Here is a 27353-nt window from a genome sequence, read left to right on the forward strand (position 1 = left end):
TCCCCTAGTCAGAATCCTCTTCCGCACAGCAGATCAGACGTATGTCTTGCCAGGAGGAAGTTGCCTAAGGTCCACTGGAGCAGCAAGAACCAGCCATTCTGGAGGAACAATGTGACTAGGAACAGGTTCTTCCCCAACTACATCTGAGGCATGAGAGGGCATCGGCCTTAATATTCTTCTCTGCAGGACAAAAGTGTATCATAAAGTTGAAGTGGGAGAAGAAAAGGGACCAACGAGCCTGTCGAGGATTGAGACACTGAGCGGTCTGGAGATAAAGAAGAATCTTGTGCTCTGTGTATATACAGACTTAATGACGAGCTCCCTCCAGCAGATAAAGCCATTCTTCCAAAGCTAAGCTGTGGAATAATTCCTGTCTGCGGCAGAGAAGGTCGTGGAGAAGAAGTCGCAAGTGAGGGTTCAACCTTTGGGCCCTTTTTGGGTCAGAACATCTCCAGCACCAACCGATGAGAAAGCTTCTTCAGAGCGTTTTTCTTAGTCAGCGCCACAATGGGTGACACGAGATGCGGTAGAAATGCGGTATTAACTGCTGGTAGTAGTAAGCGAAGCACAGTAACCTCTGGATAGTACATAGTCCTACTGGGCGAGGCCACTGAAGTACTGCAGTTAACTTGGCAGGGTCCATCTGAAGTCCCTTGTCAGAGGGTCCTCGAGGAAAGAGTCATTGACGAACTCCTGAAAAACAGCCGGATCCAAACAGCATAACCAGATACTGGAATTTTTCCCTCCACGTTAACGGTCAAAAAGTTCCGTTATCAACAGCAAAGGGTAGCATCTCTTCACAGTGATCTTGCTAAGGCCGTGATAGTCTATGCATGGATAGAGTGACAGCCACAAAGAAGAATCCTGCACCAGCAGGAGAAGAGGACTTGCGTATGAATCCCCTCTGAGGGTCTCCTTCATGTAGGCACAGAAAGAGGACACACATGACCCTGTGGAGAAGAAGTTCCTTGTAATAGATCTATAGGGGAGTTATAGGGGTGTGGTGGCAAAGTCTCTGCTTGCTTTTCCTAGAAGACATCAACAAAGTCTCTATATGGAGCGGGGAAACCCACCAGTGGCTTGGAGGACATCGGAGAAGACACGGTGGAGACAGGACACGGTACCTCCAAACAGAGGTACCATTCAGGCCCCCAGCGGAGAATTTCACCAGTCGGCCAATTGAGCACAGGTGCGTGGTGCTGCAACCATGGGAGGTCCATAACAACAGATTACCTGGACTGGGTAAGAACGTATAAAGAAAATCTCTCCTTGTGCAAGGCTCCCACTTACAGACATAGGGGCTCAGTGCGGTACTGGACCAGTCGTAGAGAATCTGCCCACTGACACAGGAGATGACCAGCGGCTTCTGGTGACAGACCACAGGGAGATGATACTGAGAAACCAAGGCAGCATCCATGAAGTTTCCTGTAGAACTGGAATCCAGGAAGGCTGAGACTTGAACCTGATAACCTGTCCCGGAGCTGAGTGAGAAAGGTATGTTCAGACGTGGAGAAGCTTTGTTCTCACCTAGGGATGCTTTTGACAAGAACCCTAGGTGTGTGCATTTCCCAGACCCTGTGGACAGACTGGGCATGAAGTAAAACAGTGCTCTGGGCTGGCACAATAGAGGCAAAGGTTCTCCTGTCTTCGTCTGGAACGCTTTAGGGAAGACAGATGAGCTCTCTCCACCTGCATGGGTTCCTCTGCAGCAGACATGGAAGACAGCTGAGGTGGAAGACTGGAGCCAGACGGGCAGACGTCGAGTCCTAACTTGCGGTTGTTCCAGACATTGCTCCACAGAGCACTCAGTAAACCGGATGTCGATCTGAGTGGCCAGAGAGAGGAGATCACTCAGCGTAGACAGAGGTCCCATGCTTTTAAACATAGCAAGCAAGGCCGCTTGGTTCCATTCCAGCTCAGAGGCTAAAGTACAGAACTGGACCGCACAGTCTCCAACAGAGGAGTCCCCTGAATGCAGGTTCAGCAATGCGGTCTCAGCAGAAGACGCCCGGGAAGGCTCCTCAAAGACGGACCGAAATTCAGTGAGGAACGCAGTGAGAGAAGCCGTGACCGGATCCCAAATCCCTCTGCTCTACACCAGGATCTGAGCAATGCATTTAAAGGGGTTATCCGAGTTTAAGAAATAACTTAAAAAAATAAATTTATTCTTACCTTCTCCGGGGTTGCTGATGTCCCGTGCCACAGTCTGTCTGATCCGCCACACCCAAGGGAGTTTCTGACCAGTGGGGTGTCCGGCAACAACCATGCATCCTTATCTCTCAGTATTGTAGGGCGCTGGGAGATGGCGTTAGATGGAAGCTTCTGGCCGTACATAAACAAACCGTGGGTAACTGGAGAATACTACCTTAGAGGTCCTTCCCTTAAGCTTTGAACCTATTCTTCCTCCTCCTCCATTTACCATCTATTCTGTCATTGGCATCAACATGGCATTAACATGGACTATGACAGCCCCTCCCAGTAATTTATCCACCCTTTCCACCACATGCCGAACCCTGACACCGGGGAGACAGCAAAACATTCAATTGAGGTGGACTTGGCGACTAATTATTCTATCCATCTTGCTGATTATAGAGTCCCCTACAACCACTAACTGTCTTGGCTTACCTGCACTACCAATCCCCTACTACTAATTGGACTGCTTCCCTGGCAGGGCTGCCATTTCTGACAATGACGTCCTTACATCATCGCACTATTTTGCAATTTTGAATGGGTCAGAATTGACCTTCCTTTTCTTGGACCTTTTCTACCCCCTCTATTTACAGTAACCCAGCTATCTACCCGGTCCTCCTGGCCTTCTTCTCCACCCTGAACTTCTATCCCACTTATTGCTTTCTCAGTAAGCAGAATACTCCTCTCAAGACTGATGATTGCTCGCAGACGTGCAATATCGTCCTCTAGATCTCTAACTCGAGCTTCCAGGAGAAAAATATGGGCACATCTGTCGCAGTGGTATTCACCCTGGAACTCCTGCTCCTGCAATGTATACATACGGCAGAGTGTGCACTGCAGCATACCACCAATCTTGCTAGCCATATCCTAGTTACAGATGAAGAAGAGCCTTGGCCCTGATCTGTATATAATATAGGTGACCTTCAACTTCTTCAGAGATATTGGGTGTTAGAAAAGTTACAAAAGTGTGAAGAGTGAATAAATCAAGAGATATGAAATGAAGATTATTTACATTTCTGTGGACTCTTCCTTTTTGAACTCCACTTGTTTAAACTCCACTTATGTTCACAAGCCTCTTAGAAGCACAAGCCAAAAGTGGGAGATCACTGCTAGAACACCATCAATGCTTTTCAAGCATTGGAAACTGATGGAAATTTCTGTTTGAGAAAAGCCGTATTACACTGCCATCTGTTTATACCATCCACTTTAAAATTGTTAATTCTACAAAATGACCGTTTTGAGGCTATCAATGTGTTTTGGTCATGTGCTTTATAACAATATTCTGTTATATTTTCAGGTTTGCCATTATGTACAGCTGATGGATTTGACACATCCATCTAGACCTAAGGTGTAATATTGGAAACTAAATTTTCTGCAGATCCTTTCATTTATCAAGAATGGCAGTATTTCTACTTCGGTATATTACTTAGCTGTACAAAAGAAGTGCACTAAACACCTCAAATTAGTTATAAAACTCTAAAAAACTAGGATGTACAATGTATTATAAAACTCTGATTAGGAGTGTAGACATATTTCTGTTGTTTCCAAGTAATCTTTTATTTATTATTTATTTATTACGCTCTATTTATATAATTGTATTATTTAAATTTATTCCATCATTATGGAGTCTGTCATTAGGGAAATTATTAAACTAGCACCAGTTCTTTAGTTTGGACACTATTAAAAGCAAATTTATAGCTTTATAATTGCCAATAGATGCTCTGTATATTAGAAATTACGTTTTGCGATACAGAATTTAGCAGGAAGTGCAATGGAGAGTGTTAGAGCCTAGATGTGCTTAATTTTTAGCTGACTCTGTTCTCATAACCAGGGGCATAACTAGGAGAGGTATGACCCCATAGCAGCCTTCTGAATGTGGCTCCCTACCCCTCAGAAATTATACATATTTGTATACTCACACTTGTGCGCACAAACTTATGCACTGATATATACATTTATAAACAGATCTGGCAGGAATTACAGATGAGAGAAACTAATCCTGTCAATCTTCTGTCGACCTCCGTCTCCCCCCAACATTTCTAATCTGAACTGCCATTGCATACTGTGTACTGTAGAAGATGTGCATTTTATATACATATTATGCTGTCCAATGTGCAGCATAATATGTACGTTATGGTGCACATACTCCATTTGTAAGTGTGTCAGGTGGGATGCTGGGGCCCCCAGACACTGCAGGGCCCAATGCAGCTACCATGGCTGCTACCACTGTAGTTACACCCCTGCTGGTTATCCTGTTCAGCATTGCTAGTGTTCACAAGCCATCATATGCCCACTACTATCTAACAAGGGAAGCTTAAGGAACTGTGCAAATTGGAAATACAGAAGCTACATTTAAATTAAAAATGTGGTCTGGCATTAAGGCGTGGTACATATGGTTAGTCTGCTTTGAACAATACAAAGCATTGAAAAAATCGGCTTACCTCGATCTGTGTCATACTGTAGATACTTTGGATGAGCAGAATGTGTTATTTAAAGGAAATTAACCAGTTGCAAAAACACAAAAAATCTAGAATTACTCACCTCTGCTCCTCTTCATCTTGATCCCGGCCCTGTCCTCCCCTAGTCTTGACACGGCGGTATCACCTAGAAAAGAGACGTATCATTAGCAGCACGGAGACAAGATGTCCGGCACTCCGTGCTGCTAATTATGCACGCCCTCCATCATGGAAGAATGAGGCGACGTCACGTGAGAGGCGTGAATTCACGCCTATCATGTGACATCACCTCACTCTCCAATGCTCGCAGCATAGGAGTGGCATAATTAGCCGCCAGAAGCGCCTTTCATCTTGTCACCACACTCTGTGCTGCCAATTATACATTTCTTTTCTAGGTGATACCAGCGGGTCAAGACTAGGGCAGGATAAGGCCGGGATTAAGATGAAGAGAAGCGGAGGTGAGCATTTTTTTGTGTTTTTGCAACTGGTTGATTTCCTTTAACCATAAGGTCATTGTAATATATTTTACTATATAAAGAAATTTTAACTAAACAAGACCCTTATGGGGTATCCGATTGCTGCATGTTAGCTTCAACTGCAGTGTCTACTCCCAGAATGTACACATAATAATTATATTTTAAAACTCCTATTTAAAACTGCTGCAAGATTTACCGGTTACTGGCACTTTTGTTTCCTTGAAGTTTTGGGTTACTCCCTTTGCATAGCTGTGGAAAACTGCAGAGTTACTACATTGTAATTTTTACTTGTAAACAAGTACTTCTGACTTCCACAGTGCAGGAATGTTGTCGCTCTCCACCCCACCATTACATTAAATGTTCAAGAATCCACATAGTATAACATGGCTGAATACCCCCAAATAGGGGTGCTAGCTAATGATAGGTTATGCAGAAAATGAATGTACAGGCTACTTACTCTGCAATTGTTCAGCTCTTCAGCAGTGACAATAATTGTTCCACAGTTCTTTCCTGGAATTCCGCTATGTAAGAAGAAAGATCCTTTATAGACACAGGCACAGTATAGGAAATTTAAACTAGCTGGTAAAAACAGTAATTGTTAAGTAAATAACCTGGGCAAACCATTCCAACTTAGTATGATATGCATGTTCTAACACATTTACATAGCATAAGACAATTCATTTCTAGCCCTCAATATTCTAGTTTTAGATCAGATGTGTATTCAATCTTGACCTGGTTTCACTAGACCTTACTAGACTGTAATATTGGAAACAGTGAAGTATAATAATTAATTTGAATATTTTGGCATACCTTTATAAGCTTGTTATCTATAGAGAAAACCTGAATGCCTAGGTAAAGGACTTTTCTCATATAAGAGAAACATCTGACAGTATATTATCTGATCCCTTTCTTAAGACTAAATTCATGTTTCTACAGAATTTTGAATGGAAGAGCAGTAAATAATAGCAGTATAATAGAACAGCAAACAAAGAGCAGCCAATACTTCAATAAGGTGTATTAATTTCATGGAAAATTACCATATATATGGTAAACTATATGACACTGATCATATAGTTTTGCCTGCAAAACCAGTAGAAAACCTCATTTTCTACATCAGACCTGGACAACATAGTTAGCACTGGGCTTGGGATTGTAGCTTGAAATATATAACCATGGTTGCTGACAGGAATTGCAAGAAACCAATTGGTCATGACACACCACATAACTGCCATGGGGATCTCCATCCCTCACTCTCTTCTGTGCAGCTAATGAAATAGACAGACACCCTCCATACAACAGACTATTCCTAGAGTAAAAGCCCAAAATACAAACGTAACTTCTACAAATGTGTGAGAATTCAGATTCATTTCCAAATGAGATGGGAGGCAATGACAGAAGAACAACTCACAGTAATGCAGGTGTTCTTTTAGGTTAAGCCCTCCATGTATATCCATTTGTTATATAACATAGTATACAAAAAAATCAATCTGGATATTTTTCCCACAGTAAAATGATTTTTTTTTTAAAATTATTAAGAATTCTCAGCAGGAGTTACCTGGTAGAAAACACACAGCTAACAGAACTAATGCTCACACAAGAATCAATAACTAATTTAGAAATTGTGCTTTTACAATCTTGTCAAAGCCTGTTTATCTCTCATTCTAAGCTCTCTAAAAAAACATGGAAACTATTTCCAATTAAACACCACACTGTCCTCAATAACACACCACATGTCCTCCACTTGCTTGGATTTATTTCTGTGTCATGGCTGTAACTGAATGTAATGTTTATCATACGTCTTAACTAGCTCATACATGTAGTGAAAAGTAAAACAAATTATAGAAAAATATGATCAGGTTGTATTGACTTTGCTCTTTATTAACCAGAAAATAATGGCTATGTTTTCGCCTCTACAAGAATGCACATATTCTGTAACAATATGAATAGTTTGTCGTAAAAAATTCAAATACATATCTTTATTTTGACATGTAGTACAAAGGGAACATAAACAAATACACTCTGTCATCCTGCCAGGATTATTTTACTAACTACTAGTATTCCCCTTAACACAATAATTTGTGATGTTATACTCTCATAACTGCACAGCAGCAATCACAAACACCACATAAAGTGTTATGTATATTCTCCTGGTGTAGCAGGCCAGAATAACTCCATCCCAGATTATACCAGGGTATACTCGGGGCTAGGTCAGAGTATACGCCCCCAGCCCAGAGAATACTATGTTTACTTAAAGTCTATAGAAATCTGACCATGGTCACACAGGTGCATGGTTCTTTAGTATCTCTCATCAGAGAGTAATCAGAGCCGTGTATGATAGTATATAAGGCCGGAAAAAGACGCAAATCCATCAAGTCCAAAGAATTAAATAAATGTTTTATCCCCATAACCCGTGATATTTTTCCTCTCCAGAAAGGCATCCAGGCCTCTCTTGAACATGTACATAGAGTCCACCATAACAACCTCCTGCGGCAGAGAGTTCCACAGTCTCACTGCTCTTACAGTAAAGAAGCTTTGTCTATGTTGATGGTGTGATATAATGACCTGTGTGACTATGGTCAGATTCCTGTCCACTAGTAGTAAACATAGAAGCTTTCTATAGAATGACAGCAAGCAGAAGTCTATAAATCCGTGAGAAATTGACACAGAAAGTATACTATAAAATTGTGTAACTTTTTATCATAAAAAGAACAATACGTTGCTGAAATAGGAATACCCCTTGTTTTCACTTCACCGGTTTTCTCACCTTCATAAATTGAAGTTTCAAGATGTTTTCTGGTTAAAGTGATACCAGTCTATTGTGTTTTTTGTCATGGCTTCTATGCAATAAAAATTTTAATAATTTGGCCAATGCTAATTTAACCTCTGGGGCAGTGGTGGAGAACCTATGGCACGGGTGCCAGAGGTGGCACACAGAGCAATTTCTGTGGGCACTCAGGCCATCACCCCAGGACAGAGTTCACCAAATAGGATCAAATCCACCAAATCTTCTTGCAGTCCCAGGCAACTTAAGAAATGCTGTTCTCAGCGCTATTTTACAGCGACACTTGATTGGCTGATGGGAACTGCAAGAAAAGTGAGAACTGTTGAAAGAACTGCAATATCTTTGGAGGTTCTCCTGCTAGACCAACCATTCTTCCTCTACAGAGAGGAAAGGCTAATACAATTGAAATATGTTGAAGAACAGGTAGCAATAAGTTTCTAATTAAAATGCCATGTTGGCACTTCACGGTAAATCATAGAATTTGTCTGTAGTTTGGGCACTCGGTCTCAAAAAGGTTCGCCACCACTGCTCTGGGGTATAATATAACCTAGGCCACTTTAACCCTGGGTAATCTGCACTGGGGATAAACTGTATCCCTAGGTGGGAAATACTCTAGGCCAGAATAAATCCCTCCAGGTCATAATGTTATTACTTCACAGTTTTTTTCAATTCATGCACTCTACTGTGTTGGGTGGCAGTGAACTGGCCACAAAAACTGTTCACAGGCACCATTGACTAGCATTATGCATGGCCACGGTGCAGTGAGCACACCATGTCACACCACGACTGAGCCACAATGGGGCACATTTACTAAGGGTCCGCAGCCGCGAATCCGTCGAGTTTTTCCCGAGTATTTCCGCTTTGCGCTGTATTTCACGGGATTGTGGAGCATGCAAACGATTTTTGGCGCAATCGCGCCGACTTTCGCGCGACAGAAATCGGGGGGCGTGGCCACCAGACAACCCGAAGGATTCGGAAAAACCGCAGAATTTAAAAAGCCATTTGTGTCGCAAGATCAAACACTCACATACACCAGAAAAAAGCAGGTGAACTTCGGCGGACCTCGGTGCAGCAGCGACACCTGGTGAATATCGGCGCACGGACCTTAGTGAATCCCGGCAGAACCCGAATCAGCGTCGGAGAACCCGCCGCTGGATCGCAACTGGTCCGGGTAAGTAAATGTGCCCCATTGCATTTACATTGCATGAACATAACTTTTATTTAAACAATGTTTATTTAAAAACAACTTGAACATGATGTTGATACACATTTACATAAACGCTATGTGAACGCTATATTAGCCTACATTCCCACACTTTTCATTTGCAGTACGTTTACATTGTGTGAACATCACATGAATGTAAACTGCGTTTATGTAAATGAAACTTGAACATGTCAACAGGACGTTTTCACTGAGTTTACATCAGGGTAAGAATTACACAATGCAGAATTACAAACGCAATTTGAACATTATATTTACACCAAGTTTCTGTAAACGCAATGTGAACGGGATGTTAGGCTACACACGCATTGCTCTGATTTAACCTCTGCACACGCCACACCATAATAGTACGGCGCATATATTGCAGCAAACATCCACCGCTAACAACCGTGATCGTTGTTAGCACCAATTAGAGTGTTAACCCTTTGCTTGCCAAAGTCTGGCAGCGCCATCTTGTTTCCAATCGTCATCCCCATTACATCATTAGGGAGAGCCGAGCGGTTAGCATGACAGCCTAGGGTCTATGACCAGAGGCCATATAGTTTCTGCAGATTCGTTACAATGTGCCAGTCTGTAAAAACGCCATATACTGCAATACAGTAGTATTTCAGTATATGGTAGGAACGATCAGACTGTCTAGAGTTAAAGTATGCTAGAGAGTTTTTAAAAAACTAGAAAAATAAAAAATAACAAAAGTTAAAAAAAATTTTTTCATTTGATCCCCGTTTCCCTAGAACTGATATAAAAATAAATAGTAAAAATCACACACATGTTCGGCCTTTCCACATTCCAAAATGCCCAATTCTGTCAACATTTAAAACCGGTTATACCAGGCGGTGAACCCCATAACAGAAGATGCCACCCAAATCTCCAAAAATGCCACTTTTATGCCATTTTACATCAGATAAAGAATTAACTAAAAAGTGAACTAAAGATTGCACAGTGCTTAAAATGGTAGCAATGAAAACATCAGCTTATCTCACAAAAAGTGATGTCCTACACAACTATATACACCTATATAAACAGTTATTAGTGTCAGAACATGGCGAAATTAATTTTTTTTTCCCGTACACATTTGGGGGGGATTTATTAATTCTGTCGCAACCTCGACAGTCGCCATCTGAGATCCGACGACGGAAAACATAGCCCGATATATTAAAGTAGCACTCGGCTGTAAGTAATTAATGCGCAGACAGAACTAATCAGTTGGGCGTCATAAAAATGTCAACACAAATGAGAGGTGCGCCAAAATCTTACATGGGCTGCGCCTGTTTTTCTTTTGATTTCAGACCATTCAGACCACTTGCGCCAAATAAAAAAAATGACAAGTCGGGATAGTCTGAAACATCTGTTCTTTCTGGCGCAAACGCATTATAAATGATCCGCAACACTTTTGCGCCTAAAAAATTTGAGTTCCCAAAGTTTTTTTGGCGCATATACGATGACACATCTGCCCTATTTTTTTAAATGTATTAAAACACAATAAAACCTATATAAAATGTGATTGTACCAAACCAAAGAATGAAGTAGATGTGTCATTTGGAGTGTGCAGTGAAAGTCGTAAAAGCTGAGCCTACAAGAATGCAAATGTGTTTTTTCGCCAATTTCACCAGATTTGACATTTTTCCAAACGGCATGGAATAATAAATAACGTCACTGAGAAGTACAATTTGTTACGTGAAAATAATCTCTCGCACAGCTCAGTACACAGAAGTTCTAGATTTTTGAAGTTGGGGAGCAAAAATGTAATGCAAAAAGACTGCATCGCAAATAAGTTAAACAGTGTTTACGAAAAACAAAATGTGAATACCATTTTTACACCACATGTCTGTAAATAGTTGAATCCAAGGACAACTATCTTGTTTCTAAGGGACAAAATGTTGACGTTTATGAGAAATTATCTTCACAAAGGGACATTTTTTAATAAATAATTAAGTAATAATTGGAGAAATGTCAATATATGGCAATGGGAATGGCAAGATTGGAATGGCTATTTGAAAGAAAGCACTGTTTGATCTCCAAACCAGGAGTGGAGAAAAACAAGGGGAGAAGTATCTCCATTATATATAGTGAAGAAAAATTGAAAAAGTTCTGGCACTGGACTAAAAAAATCTATAATATTATATGAAGTGACTACATACCTACAGACAAGCTGATGCATTTTGGGCAAAAAAACGTCCTTAGTTTCGCCCGAAACGAGTCAGCTTGTCTGCATGTATGTTGTCTATTTTTTAATGTAGCATAATAAAATATTGAAGATTTTTTTAGTCAAGTGCCAGAACTTCCTCAATTTTTCTTGTGAACGTCCTCAATTTTTCTTGTGCTCCATGTCACAGACCTGAAATGTGATCGGATCCACAGTTACAAGGATTTCCAGGGGTAAGCTGTATTGGATTTTCCTTTTTCAATATATTGGACTATCACCATTATTTGTTCTCACCTATTAGGATCCACACCTGCTGCAAAACCTCAATGTGGGAATTAAGACTGACAGTGATGGTTATGTATTTGGAAACAAAGTTAACTTACCCGATCTGAATCCCCAATATTATATAGAAAAAATAAGTAACTTTTGTGCATATTACAATGCTACTGATGGTGGTATACTCTTGCCCCGGGGGTATAACCTGGGCTAGTCCAAAGTATATCTGGATTATAATCTGGGCTAGGCTATATTCACCCCAGTCTTTTACACTGGGTAGGGGAATATCCAACATGTAACCGTTATTTACCATCTTGGCGTAGGGCAAGGCTCTAGACTTTATTTATAATCTATGTGAAATACTTTAGGGTACAATATAAAATGTGGGTTATTTTGTATTGGTACCAGGAGCACTGGTGTGATCATGTATTTTTGTCTAAAACACTTCTTGATTAACAATGTCGCCAAATCTGCCTTCTGAATCATTTCCCAAGCACCTAGAGAGAGCTCTCTGCTTTTATCTTACATGGTCACATTCCACACTACTGTTAGTAGGTCTTTTATAGTAGGTTGCTGGTATAAAAATGATTCACAGTTGAGGTGGTAGCGATTGACTAGCAGTGAGTGCTATTTTTCTAGTAATACCCAGAATAGTGGTAAATTTGGGCGAGATGGGGTGGGGTATATCATGAATTTTTTAGCTAGTACAGGCAAAAATTGAGCCTCCCCTTAAATGTTTAACAGTAATGCTTGTCTGTGGGAAGTATGCCTGCACATACTTTCTACAAGGTTCTGTGAGCGGCTTCACCTCATTTATAATAGATCATATACAACTTTCTTGGAGTTGACATTGAAGTGCAGAATCAGTATACTTTCAAAATTTAAAAATCACTTGAAAGAACATCTTGACCATGGGCATGCAAAATTTTGGGGCATGATATACAAATATGCTTCAATGGTTGCTAATGTATGGCTCCTCCTTAACCCTATTCAGTAATATGTCCCCAAACCTAGCTACTCTACTGTAGTGACAAGCAATAAATAAATGAGAAAACCACAATTAAAAAAAAAATTAGTGCACATGACTTATTATATCCAAATGGGTCTACTCTCCTAAGGACGTCTTGACAAACAGCTGGATATGTCAATTATTTGCAGAAGAAAACCGATTATGAAAAGGTCATGAATTTTACAAGGCTGCATCAAACAGCTTGATAAATACTTTGTCTATGCACTTCTTGATACCACAGATCATAGATGACTTTACTCTGACTAATTAAAGGGGCTGGCCACTTTTTTTGTAATGTGTATATTACATATAGTTTATTTACCAATTTACATGTATTAAAGGTTCTGCACAGCTTTCTTGATATGTAGAGTGAAGTTTCCTTTCTTTTACCCCATTAGCCAAACATTCCTGTCCATAAAATGACTGCTGATGGAGGGTCATGTGATCTCTATCTGTCCATGAACAAAGATTCTTCCAGAACCTTAAGTTAGTATCCATAGTTCTAACATTAAGGTCCTGCCAGGGCGAATGTTCATGGATAGTTAGGAAGAAAGAGAGAAAGGACAGCAATCCTGGATATTCCTAGAAAGTTTGGTTGGTGCTCGCAGCTGGGGATCCGGTGCTCAGAGTCCCATAAACAGCATAAGAGTGGAGAAAGCCACAGCACTCGGTACGGTTCAATTCCAAGTCTTCTTTATTATAACATCATCAGGCATAAAATAGCAACGTTTCGATTCCAAATGAATCTTTCTCAAGCATGAATTACATTACAAAAGTGAGCATATATATAGAGAGAGTGGTAGTGACATCATTTCCTATGCAGCCTGAACAGCCAATAGGATTCATGGTTAGATTTTTAGAAAACATAGAATATGTATATCAAAACAGCAGTGTACAATATAAAATACATAAAATATTCAATGCCCCGTAGTAATCGGTCAGCCACCTAACAAATACATTACTATAAATAACTTTACTATAAGAAGCAACAACTCGTGTCGCGGCCCCACATATGTGTGTCATTAAGGTGATTAATCCCATCCTATTATCAGCGGTCCGAGGGCTCCACGGCGCATGCGTGGCTATTGCCGTTGTTATGGTAATCGAATTACACAAGCCGACTAGTGGAGTCTCGTAGTTCAAACACCGGCTTCGGTCATGTGACCGCCACTCCTGATCAAGTGATCTCTCGACAGGCGTGTCCTAGCAGCGCTAATACATAGAGCTATACTAGCAACCTTATCCTTCAGGTACAGAAGTATGGATCTATCGAAGGTAAGTTGAAATACAGCCTTTAAAAGAAGGGGTATACAAAGTTGGTTATTAAGTGGTGAAATATTAGAAGATTCTCCGTCCATATGGATCCAGACATAAACGTGTCTGATGGGTAAAGAGGGTTTTCTTAAAGAGGGCCAAAAAGAAGGCCACAAAGGGGAAATTTTTTTTTTTTTTTTTTATATTGGGAGGTCCAAGCATTCATCTGGAACATACATTCTTTATAGATTAAGTATACTATAGCCTCTTCCGAGGTACCAAATTACAGGCTATAGTATACTTAATCTATAAAGAATGTATGTTCCAGATGAATGCTTGGACCTCCCAATATAAAAAAAAAAAAAAACCTTCGATAGATCCATACTTCTGTACCTGAAGGATAAGGTTGCTAGTATAGCTCTATGTATTAGCGCTGCTAGGACACGCCTGTCGAGAGATCACTTGATCAGGAGTGGCGGTCACATGACCGAAGCCGGTGTTTGAACTACGAGACTCCACTAGTCGGCTTGTGTAATTCGATTACCATAACAACGGCAATAGCCACGCATGCGCCGTGGAGCCCTCGGACCGCTGATAATAGGATGGGATTAATCACCTTAATGACACACATATGTGGGGCCGCGACACGAGTTGTTGCTTCTTATAGTAAAGTTATTTATAGTAATGTATTTGTTAGGTGGCTGACCGATTACTACGGGGCATTGAATATTTTATGTATTTTATATTGTACACTGCTGTTTTGATATACATATTCTATGTTTTCTAAAATCTAACCATGAATCCTATTGGCTGTTCAGGCTGCATAGGAAATGATGTCACTACCACTCTCTCTATATATATGCTCACTTTTGTAATGTAATTCATGCTTGAGAAAGATTCATTTGGAATCGAAACGTTGCTATTTTATGCCTGATGATGTTATAATAAAGAAGACTTGGAATTGAACCGTACCGAGTGCTGTGGCTTTCTCCACTCTCATGGATAGTTAGGATCACAATTGAAAATCCCACCCACCTTACAGTTATGTAGATTTGACCATTTTGCCTGTGACATTTATCTGGTTACTGCAAGGTGATCCTTGTGAAATTGAAATTAAATGACATTATGATAAGTGTTACAATAGAATAATTAATGTTTCTTCTCAAATATTCATATAGACCTAAGGGTACGAACACATGATGAATTTTTCCCATGTCATGCATGTTTTTCTTTAACTCGATACCGACCGCCCACTGACTAAATAAGTCAGCGGACGAGGGTCTCGAGTCTGCAGCAAAGTCTGTAGACAAAAATAAATAAATGCTGCAAAATTAATGACAAAAAGCACATTGTAATGAATGAGGAGGAAAATCCCCATATACTGCCATAGTGTAGTATGGCAGTATATTATAGGATTGATTAGACAACCTAGAGTTAAAGTACCCTAGGGAGTCTGAAAAATAGTAAAAAGTAAAATAAAAAAAAGTTTAAAAAAAATTATAATTAAAAAAACAGAATTCAAATCACCCCCCTTTCCCTAGAACTGATATAAATATAAATAAATAGTAAAAATCATAAACAAATTAGGTATTGACGTGTCTGAAAATGCCAGATCTATCAAAATATAATAAAGTTTTTTCACTGCATTTAACCCCGTAATGGAAAATAGAGGCCAAAGTCAAAAATGGCACTTTTTTGCCATTTAAAAAAAAATAAAAAAATCTATAAAAAGTGATAAAAAGGTTGTACAGTCCTAAAAATGATATCATTGAAAATATAATCAAAAGTCACAAAAAAATGACACCACACACAGTTCTGTAAAATGTAGTATGAAAAAGTTATTAGCGCCAAAATATTTTTGTACAGGTTGTTTTAATTTTTGTAAATGTATGAAAAAATTATAAAACCTATACAAATTTAGTATCCCTGTAATCGTACTGTCCCAAAGAATAAAGTAGACATGTCATTTGGGCGCACAAAGAAAGCTGTAAAATCCAAGCCCACAAGAAAACGGCACAAATGCGGTTTTTCACCATTTTCACTGCATTTGGATTTTTTCCTGCTTCCCAGCACATGGCATGAAATATTCAATACCATAATTATGAAGTGCAATTTGTTAGGCAGAAAACAAGCCATCACAAAGCTCTTTATGTGTTAAAGGTGGGGAGTGAGAAATGGAAATTAAAAAACAAGAAAGGGCCAGAGATCTAGCAGGGCTGACAGTGTGTAATAGGCATATCATGGATCTCATCATCTCTCATCTCCGATCTGTCTCATCTCTCTTTTTCTCTGTGACAGATACTAGTACAATGTTCAGAAGCCAGATGAAAGTGTATATAAACCTGTACCCTGATAATCTAACTACATTGTCAGCTCAAAGAACTAGAGGGATCATGTGGTGTCTGCTTATAGAGTCCCCGCCCACACTCTGGAATTATGCACTGACCATCAATGAGTGATGGGAGGTAAAACAGCAATAAAACTGAGTAAAATTGTGAAGTAATGGGGTAAAATGATCTTTATTGCGCAAACATCACTATGGAATTGAAATTTGAGAACTTTCATTTGTGGGAAAAACTGTTTAATGACCTCAGGGAAGGTTTACACAGAAAAACTTTGTTATAATATAAAATAACACAAAGGAAAATAGTATTAACATTATAGAGAGAAAAATAAAAGTAACAAAAGTATGTTTAAATAGTGCATTATTTGGTTGAACTGCGGGTGAAAAAGGTTCAGGGTTATTGATGGAAAATAAATTTAGCTTTATACCCCCATACCAGGCAACTGCTGACCATCTGACAGTCTCATCCAGTGACCGTCTCTGACAGTCTCATCCAGTGACCGTTTCTGACCGTCTCATTCATTGACTGTCTCCATCTGTCTCCGACATTGTCTGTCTTTGACCATCTCTTTCAGTGACTGTCTCAAACCGTCTGTCCACAAATAAGTGGTTATACTCATTGCCTATGGTAACCAATCAAAACTCAAAGCTCATATTAATGACCTGTGGCAGAATAGCAACCAATCATGGCTCAGCTTCTAACTGCCACAGCAGCAGCAGACAATGGCTACTGTATATGGGGTTAATAACTGTATTTTGGAATGGGTGGGGTGAAAATATATAAACCTTTTTGACCATCTCTGTCTTTGACCTTGTCTGTCTCTGACCATCTCTTTGAGTGACTGTCTCTGGCAGTCTCTTTGAGTGACTGTCTCTGGCAATCTCTTTCAGTGACTGCTTGTCTCTGGCAGTCTCTTTCAGTGACTTTTTGTTTCTGGCAGTCTCATTCCAGTGACTGTCTGTCTCTGGCAGTCTCATTCCAGTGACTGTCTGTCTCTGGCAGTCTCATTCCAGTGACTGTCTGTCTCTGGCAGTCTCATTCCAGTGACTGTCTGTCTCTGGCAGTCTCATTCCAGTGACTGTCTGTCTCTGGCAGTCTCATTCCAGTGACTGTCTGTCTCTGGCAGTCTCATTCCAGTGACTGTCTGTCTCTGACACTCTCATCCCAGTGACTGTCTCTGAAACACTCATCCCAGTGGCTGTCTCTAGTCTCTGACACTCTCATCCCAGTGACTGTCTCTGACACTCTCATCCCAGTGGCTGTCTCTAGTCTCTGACACTCTCATCCCAGTGACTGTCTCTGACACTCTCATCTCAGTGACTGTCTCTGACACTCTCATCCCAGTGACTGTCTCTGACACTCTCATCCCAGTGACTGTCTCTGACACTCTCATCCCAGTGACTGTCTCTGACACTCTCATCCCAGTGACTGTCTCTGACACTCTCATCCCAGTGACTGTCTCTGACACTCTCATCCCAGTGACTGTCTCTGACACTCTCATCCCAGTGACTGTCTCTGACACTCTCATCCCAGTGAGTGTCTCTGACACTCTCATCCCAGTGACTGTCTCTGACACTCTCATCCCAGTGACTGTCTCTGACACTCTCATCCCAGTGACTGTCTCTGACACTCTCATCCCAGTGACTTACTCTGTCACCGTCCGTCACTTTGTCTATGGGGAGATTTGTCGGAAGTGTCAGAGCAGAACTTATCTAGTTGCCAATGGCATCCAATCAGAGCTCAAGTTTCGTTTTTGCACTGCTGTTCATAAAATTAAAGCTGATCTCTGATTGGTTTCCGAGGGGAACTGGAGTTTTACCTCAAACATTTCTGATAAATATCCCCCTATCTCTGTATCTCTATCCATCTTACCTCACACATATGTTGTTTTTTACTCATTGCCTATAGTAACCAATCAGAGCTCATATTAATGACTTGTGGCAGAACAACAACCAATCAGGCTCAGCTTCTAACTGCCACAGCAGCAGCAGACAATGGGGCAGATTTATCAAGCAGTCTGAAAGTCAGAATATTTCCAGTTGCCCATGGCAACCAATCACAGCTCAGCTTTCATTTCACCAGTGCTCATGAATATTTTAAAGGGGAGCTGTGATTGGTTGCCATGGGCAATTGGAAATATTCTGACTTTCAGACTGCTTGATAAATTTGCCCCAATGACTCCTGTATATGATGGTTAATAAGTGGATTTTGGAAAGTGCAGGGTGAAACTTTCAGCTCAAAACAGAGTCTATGATGTTCCATGAGTCACAGAGAGCAACTGTACATACATACATACACACACACTCAGCTTTATATATTATTTATATATAAATATAGTGTATATGTATATATAAACAAAAAATCTACCTGTGTGAAGATAATTTCCTATTAAACTGTTTTTGGATATGGCCCTATTGAGTTTACCTTGATACAGTGTGTATTACCGCAGAATGGATGAGGGACATGCAGTGACTCCCGTCCATTTCATAGGAGAAAACTAATTGTTTCTCATAAATCTCAAAAACCTTATCTTATCAATGGACAGCTGTCCATTATGATAGGGCAAATTATCTTTACATAGGTTCATTTTTAAACAACCCATTGAAGAAATTTATATATATGAATTAAATTACATGTGAATGTCCAATTACCCCTTAATAAGGACAAAGTGGGTGTAGAAGAAAGTAACAAAGTTAAAAGGGAATGGGTGGACTAGGTTCTTCAAACATGAAGAAGAAAAAGTATTCTGATAATATTGTGCACATTTCTGAATGGTACAACATGGTAATACAATGGCAGTGATCAGTCTAATGATCCTTTTATTCCTACTATGAAACAATGGATACTTTTAATATGATTTAGTACAGTAAGAGTCTAGCAAGGTGAAGTGATGTATAACAAAACAGCAACAACTGCTAAGCCATCAATACAAATCTCACATATTCTACAGCAAAAGGGTTAAATTCTGAATTGAGACAGATTAATACAGTCAGCAGAAAAACAATAATTGAGACCCTCATATATGACCATAACTTGATTCTTAAATCAAGGTAGAGATAAAGTGCCATCCAATGTGATGAGGCAACAACTCTCACATTTTACTATGGGTATAGCTACAGAAGCAGATTTGTTTAAGCCCTAATTAAACGTCTGCCAAATGGTGTTTAGGGATGTTGCCAAGAAGACTAAGCAAAACACAGAAATATTAGATACAAGAGCAATATTAATGTATTGTATTGGCAGCAGGTTATTAGTGGATAATTACCTCAAAATATCAACTATGTTGGATGATACAAATATGTGAATAAGCCATGAGAATTTAAGGTGCATGGAAACACATATTTACATTGGAGGCATGGATTGATTGATTTATTTATTCAGTTCTGTATAACCTCATTTATAAAACTTTATGATTATACAGTTCATAAACTAGATTTGATTATTGTAGAAAACATTTGGACCATTTTACCCCTTACTTTCCACTGTCAATCGAAAAAAGGCCATTTAAGAAACAACTGAAACTTTATGGAGGAACAGAATAAAAAAACAAAACTAAAATAATATGGATACATATGTGTGAATACAAATAGTTATCAGAACACAACTGCTTTCATTTCAACCCTTAACAACCAATAACATAGTACTCCATCATGGCACAGTACCCTAGAGCCCTCTTCATACACACCATTATACACCTGTGATCGCTGCTGGCACTGATTGTGGGAGTTAACTATTTAAATGCTGTGGGGTAGGATGGCAAGACGAAAGCCTTTTCTTACACAGAAAAACATAAAAATCTGGTAATGTTTTGCTAAAAGCTATAGACAGCCAGACAGAGACCAACTGAAAATCTGTGGGTTGACCTAAAGGGAATTATTCAAGAGATACCCTGAAAACATAAAGTTTATTCAGTTTTTAAAGGCTGAGCAGATGAATTTTTTTTTAAAGGCTGAGTTGCATCCTTGTTGCATCCATTTTTCACAAATCCTCATGAACAATGTATATGAATGATCCATGAAAAATGGATAGGACCAGGACATGCTCTACTTTTTAATGGAAAGAACACACTGGGAAGCATGTACTATATCGTTGCATTTCTTCTGCCTCTTTTCAAAGTTGTCTGCTATCGACACACTTGTTTTTTCTTGTGTATCTCAGTATTTGCCCTTCAATTTGCACCTAAAAGTCTCTAATTTGCTCAAATATGGGGGGTGAAGAAGGCATGAATAAAAGAAAGTATCTGTCTTGCAAAGATACATTAGAAACACTGCAAGAGACACACACATTGGTGAACTTCCTAACACCCTGACATATGCGGAGAATAAATGCGCAAATACTCCCCAAAAGGCCCAAAAATATGCAAAAAGAAAATTAAAAAAACAAGTAAAAATAAAGATACATGTCCCTCGCTGTCATGCATTCAGGCATTGACATGAGCCCTATAATGTCATGATTATACAATCCCATTATCTTTTTTTCCCATTCCTAAAAGATTTTGTTTTGTTTTTCAATTGCATTGTACAAATTACAGGTGAAATTGATGGTGGAAAACATTTTGAAATGGTTCTACTAAGTTTAACATTTTTAGAAGACAGACTATAAACTTTTATATCCACTATTCATAAACCCTATATACATTTCTCAAAAAAATTTATGGCACACTTAAACAACACAGTACAAGTCTAAGTAAATCAAACTTCTCTGAAATCAAAGTGTCCACTAAGGAAGCAACACTGATTGACAATCAATTTCTCAGGCAAGACACACTCAATAAAAGAGAGGCTCTACAGGTGGGGACCACAGACCACTTCTCAGTACCAATGGTTTCTGGCTTATGTTTTGGTTAATTTTGAATGTTGTAGGTGCTTTCACACTAATGGTAACATAAGATGGACTCTTCGCACACAAATGGCTCATGTATTGCAGCTCATCCAGGGTAGCACATCAATGCAAGCTGTGGTAAGAAGGTTTGCTATGTCTGTCAGCCTAGTGTCCAGAGTCTGGAGGCGCTACCAAGAGACAGGCCAGTACACCAGGAGAGGTGGAGGGGGCTGTAGGAGGGCAACAACTCAGCAGCAGGACTGCTATGTGCTAAAGAGAAACAGGAGGAGCACTATCAGAGCCAGGGGCTTCGCTAGGTCAAAAGATCCGGGGCCTGCACCGAATCTCCCTGGGTCAGCGGGACAATACTGGGGGGCTGTGTGTGTGACATTATTGGAGGACTGTGTGGGGGCATTACTGTGGGGATGTGTGGGTGATATTACTGGGGGGATGTGTGGGGGACATTACTGGGGGACTATGTGGGGAGATTACTGGGGAACTGTGTAGGAGACATTACTGGAGGACTGTGTGGAAGACATTACTGGGGGCTGTGTGGAAGACATTACTGGGGACTGTGTGGAAGACATCACTGGGGGCTGTGTGGAAGACATCACTGGGGGCTGTGTGGAAGACATCACTGGGGGCTGTGTCAGGGACATTACTGGGGGGCTGTGCGGGGGACATTACTGGGGGGGATGTGTGGGTGACATTACTGGATGGGGACCTCAAGACGGACCCTTCGCAGACAAGTGGCTTATGTATTGCAGCTCATCCAGGATGGCACATCAATGCAAGCGGTGGTTAGAAGGTTTGCTTTTTCTGACAGACTAGTGTCTAGAGGCTGGAGTCATTAGCAGGAGACAGGCCAGTACAACAGGAGAGGTGGAGGAGGGCAACAACTCAGCAGTAGGACTGCTATGTGCTAAGGAGAAACAGGAGAAGCACTGTCAGAGGCAGGGGGTGTCACTAGGTCAAAAGATCCAGGGCCCGCGCCGAATCTCCCTGGGTCAGCAGGACACTTGTCCAGCTGCATGGGCATCCTCCCCTCTCTCTCCCTGATCTATGTCCTCAGGACACAGATGGTGATAAGAAACTGCACACTGCACACTGATTTCTCCTGAGATGATGTCACGATCACATGACCTGCAGGGGCAAGCAGTGCACAGAGCTGATCAAGTAAGGTGAGTGGGAGAACATAGGGGGATCTGTGTGGGCACATTACAGGGGGACATTACAGGGGGGGATGTGTGGGTGACATTACTGGGGGTGGTGTGGGGGACATTACTGGAGGACTGTGTGTGGGGACATTACTGGAGGACTGTGTGGGGGACATTACTGGAGGACTGTGTGGGACATTACTGGGGGACAATACTGGGGGTATGTGTGGGTGACATTACTGGGGGATATGTGGGGGACATTACTGGGGGCTTTGTGGAGGACATTACTGGGGGAATGTGTGGTTCACACGTTGCAGTTACAACTGCATCACAATCAGTTTTGAGGTGGTTTTAGGTGCAGTTTTGTTAATTTAACAAAGACATGAACTGAATGGGTGACTGAGTTTAAAGGGGAAACCTGTTCCACAAATGTTGTTCACTTGTTAAAATAACAAAACTGCACCTAAACCCACCTCAAAACTGATTGTGATGCATTTGTAATTGCAACATGCCAATGCACCTTCAGAGAACCAAGATTTCGGGACAATGAAGGACATAAGATGTCTGTGTGGTGAACTCCACAGGAAGGAAACGTGGCTAAGGAGGAGACCTGGTGATGCTGGGCCTAATAGTGAAGTGGACATGTCACCAGCAGTCACTGTATGTAACACGTAGGGATTTCACCTGTGTTTCTGTAGCTGTATATACCCTCAGTAAAGTTGTTATTGGGAGTTATGTCGTTATTTACAGGAGTGGGTACACATGCATTGGGGCCCGTGCCCCGAATCTTTTACCACCCTAGCAACACCCCTGGTCAGAGCCCTGCAAAATTACCTCATGCAGCCACAAATATGCATGTGTCTGCACAATCGGTTACAAACTGACTTTATGAAGCTTGTATAAGGGCCCAACATCCACAGATGTGGGTTGTGCTCACAGCACAACACCGTGAAGGACGCTTGCCATTTGCCAGAGAACACAAGGATTGGCAAATTCGCCCCTGGTGCCCTGTGCTCTTCACAAATGAAAGCAAGTTCACACTGAGCATATGTGACAAACATGACAAGGTCTGGAGAAATTGTGGAGAGTGATCTGCTGCCTGAAACATCCTTCAGCATGACCAATTCCGCACAGCCCTCCATGTGCTCGCCAAAGTTAGTCTGACTGCCATTAGGTACCAAGATGAAATCCTCAGGCCCCCTGTGAGACCATATGCTGGTGCAGTTGGCCCTGGGTTCCTCCTTATGCAGGACAATTGAGTACATCTGAGATATTAAGTCTCGCTCCATCCACCAACCTCGCGTTGCGCCACAGACTGTGCAGGAGTTGGCAGATGCTTTAGTCCAAGCTAGTAGGAGATACCTCGGGAGACCATCCGCAACGTCATCAGGAGCATGCCGAGGTGTTGTAGGGAGTTTATACAGACACATGGAGGCCACACACAACACTGAGCATCATTTTGTCTTGTTTTAAGGACAAAGTTGGATCACCCTGTAGTGTGTTTTTCCACTTTGATTTGTGGGTGACTCAGGTTTCAATTGGTTAATAAATTTAATTTCCATTGATGATTATTTTGTGATTTTGTTGGCAGCACATTCAAGTATGTACAAAACAAAGTATTCAATTAGAATATTTAATTCATTCAGATTTAGATGGGCTATTTAAGTGTTCCCTTTATTTTTTGAGGGAAAATGGTAGACTTTTTACTCCTAAGTTTCCCTTGTTAGTGTGTTGTCCTTCTTGAAGTGAATTTCTGAAAAAGCTAGAAAGCTAAGTTTCCTAACAAATGTGTTGGTTAATAATCTGCAACTTCAGCAAAAGCAAAAAAAACAGCACAGGCACAAAATTTAAAGATCTGTTTTTGTGCTGGCTGACTTCTGTGCTTTATAGAACTTGCTTTTTGGAAATGCCAAAAAAATGGAGCCTGGAGTTGGATTGGAGATTCACAAGGGAAGTTTTGCAAGCCCTAGTTTGCAGCTTGTGCATATAAAAGTGCAGATCCAGATGTAGGGCTCTTAGTTGTGAGGAAGAACAACAGAGACTGCTGAGGCTAAAGAGCAACTTTAAAGGGAACCTATCAACAGGAATGTCATTTTTAGCAGGTAATAGGTTCCAACAGCCTACCTGGCACCTTGCTAGTAGCATGTGGTGAGTCCTGAGATGAAAGGGGCTGCAGCTGCAGCCTATGTGTGCCTGTGTTAATCTCCTCTTTTCCACACTCATCCAACTCCCTCCCCACTTCGTGTCATAAGCACTGAGCAGGCAGGGGATGGAGTTGGTGTAAAAGAAAGAATACATATAAGACACAGGCACACACAGGCTACAGCTGTGGACTCACAACACGTTGCTGGCAGACAGGTAATATGAATTATAAACTACTGATTCAGAATGCTAACAAATGCTTAGCATAGGCTATTGGAATAACAATCCTGGTGACAGATCTTTTTCTGTTTTAAAATTCAAAACTGTCTAATTCTTTGGTTTGCTGCCATACATAAAGTAACATAAAACTGCATGAAAGTGAATTCACAAAACATTGCACAACAATTACAGAACAATACATCTCTTTAGTGTACTTAACCTTGGTGTTAGCCATTGCTTGAAGTAAATGATTTGAGGAATAAACATTAGCAGGTCATAAATGACATTATCTGACACAACTGAAAAATACTTACGTTACAGTTTTCTCAAGTCGACTTCCTTGAGATCCAACTATTTCACCCAAAGTACAAAACATCTGACCAAGAAAATCCTGTAATAAAATAGAAAACTCGTATGACACAATGAATTTGTACCAATGTCTGTAACTGGTCAAGGTAGTGAGGCATACATTGATATTAACTATTTCTGCAGACAGTGCCACGCTGATGGATATGAAGCTGTGGGGTGTAAATAGTAACCTCCATAGCAAAATTTGAAATGGTCACAATACTGATGGATCCCATAGCATTTGCAATTCATTCTATTTATGCCCATAATACATATCTGTAAGAGTGTAAAGTCTAAATTTTAATGTCATTTACATGGCAATAAGTAAAACATTTATGTAAAATTATACATTAAAATAAACCAAAAAAGGTTATTGTAATCACTGTAACCTGAACTGTCCGAATAAAATCCTAAAAGGGTTGTAACAACTTATAACTACCTAACTTGGTACAAGCCCCTTTAAATTATTTAGCATCATAAAGTAAACATCATCACTGAAAAGAAATGAAATCCCCAAAACACCAATGTTTTTTGTCTCCTCAGAAAAATGTATAAAACATACACATAGGGGCACAATTACTTACCCACTGAAATGCATTGTCCGTCTATAATGCACTGTGCCGCAATTCACAAAGATCGTGCACCCGATATCCTGTCGCTACCCTGCTCAGGTCCGACAGAGTTCATCATCTTTTCAGTGATGCATGTAAGTGCTTGGGCTTGTGACACAATTTGAATGTTAAATCGAGCGCTCAGTCAGAGCATCCAACATCACGCTCCATAAATTGTGTTGCATGGAAGCCAGTGCAGCTGCGCCAAAAAACGATTGCGTGCCCAAAAATCCCAGCGCAGACACTTGTTAAATACCCGAAAAAGATGCCCAGTCCGACAAAAGTCAGCAGCACATGAACCCCAATGTGTCTGCTTAGAGAGTCCCCGCCCACACTCTGGAATTTTACACTGACAATCACTGAGTAATAGTAGCTAGAACAGCAATAAAACTGAGTAAAATTGCAAAGTAAAGGATTAAACATGATCTTTATTGTGTTAACATCACTAGGGGATTTAAATTTGAGAATTTTCTTTTTTTGGGCTAACCTTTAAAGCAGTGGTTCTCAACCTTTCTAGTGCTGTGACCCCGGAATACAGTTCCTCATGTTGCGGTGACCCCAAACCATGTACAAGAATACTGAATTCGTGCCAAAAAATTCAATAAAATCATGGCTCCGATGGCTTTAGGAGACCCTTGTGTTTTGATTGTTCGACCCCCGACGGGGTCGCAACCCACGGGTTGAGAACCACTGCTTTAAAGCAACCTCAAGGCAACTCCAGGCGAACAGCTCTTAAAGAAAAAGTCCCTTTCTACTGAATAGCAATAGAAGCAGGGAACAGCAGTTCAGTTCATACCCAATTGAAAAAAATGCAACTTTGCAATTTAAGCCATACTTGCTCATGGCAACCCTTCTAAGAAAGCCATACTTGCTCAGCAGTTTTCAAATTGTACAGTCATTTAACATGCAGATGCCTGTGTGGACCCTTCCCTATACGCAAAAGAAGCCACAGCACATAAGTGTCTATGCACCAGGCCCTAGGATGTAGCAGAAATGAATCGGGTTATTATAGTTCATTAACCCAATTTTAAAAATATGCCAGTGAAGTCTAGAACCCACAGCAGGGTCTGCAAGGGGGAGCAGAAAATTAATAACGTATGTGTTTTTCATTGCACTATGCTAGATTCGTCAGATTATACTGAATAGTGATTAAAGAACCCCAACCACCATTTTCATGTCTGTACTGAATTTGGCAGATCGCTACCCATGAGCCCCGAACAGGTAGAACGATTTGTGCTTCAGGATTGTGTTCAGGAAAAATCTCCAAGCTAGTTGATTGAGGGTGCGGTCACACGTTGCAGTTAAAACTGCATCGCAATTAGTTTTGGGTTGGTTTTAGGTGGTATTACTTATTTTAACAAGTGAAACACATGAAATCAACAGGTGAAAAACATTTGTGGAACAGCTTTCTCCTTAAAAATCTAATTCACCTGTTCAGTTCATGTCTTTCACTTGTGAAATTGACAAAACTTCACCTAAAACCACCTCAAAGCTAATTGCGATGCAGTTTTAACTGCAACGTGTGAACGCACCCTAACAGTTGAGGAGCTAATCAACTAGCTTGCAGCCCCTTAGCAACCACAGGCATATTCTCTGTTGGCATGGGTGTAATTGGCAAGATGGGACATGAGAAGTTAAAAAGCGGTATCACAGGTGCAAATGTCATTGAACAGAGAAGACTGAGCTAGGGAGAGGTTGCTGCTCTTCATAGTGTCAGATAGACAGGGACATCTAAAATACCAGCAATTGCACTTTTCAATGCAATTAGGTAAGGACAGGAGGCTGCTTTGATTAAGGGCAGGTATAAATCTGAAATAGTTGCCCTTTTTAGGGTACTGTAAAGAGCTGCACTAGGCTACTGTTATTGTGCAGCACTACTCTTATTACTATCAGCATTTA

General features: G+C 40.7%; 1 protein-coding gene across 2 annotated transcripts in view; it reads right to left on the reverse strand.

The window, feature by feature from the left end:
- The window catches only part of CPNE8 (copine 8), a 190703-nt gene that overhangs the window by 71169 nt on the left and 92181 nt on the right, over nt 1–27353 (reverse strand). For both annotated transcript variants that reach the window (XM_072147109.1, XM_072147111.1), the window contains 2 exons: nt 24810–24886; nt 5580–5643 (listed from right to left, as the gene is read on the reverse strand). In XM_072147109.1, the coding sequence (XP_072003210.1) occupies nt 5580–5643; nt 24810–24886 (141 nt within the window). The remainder of the gene's footprint in view (nt 1–5579; nt 5644–24809; nt 24887–27353) is intronic.

The sequence above is a fragment of the Engystomops pustulosus genome, chromosome 4, assembly GCF_040894005.1.
Source record: "Engystomops pustulosus chromosome 4, aEngPut4.maternal, whole genome shotgun sequence".
Lineage (NCBI taxonomy): Eukaryota > Metazoa > Chordata > Amphibia > Anura > Leptodactylidae > Engystomops > Engystomops pustulosus.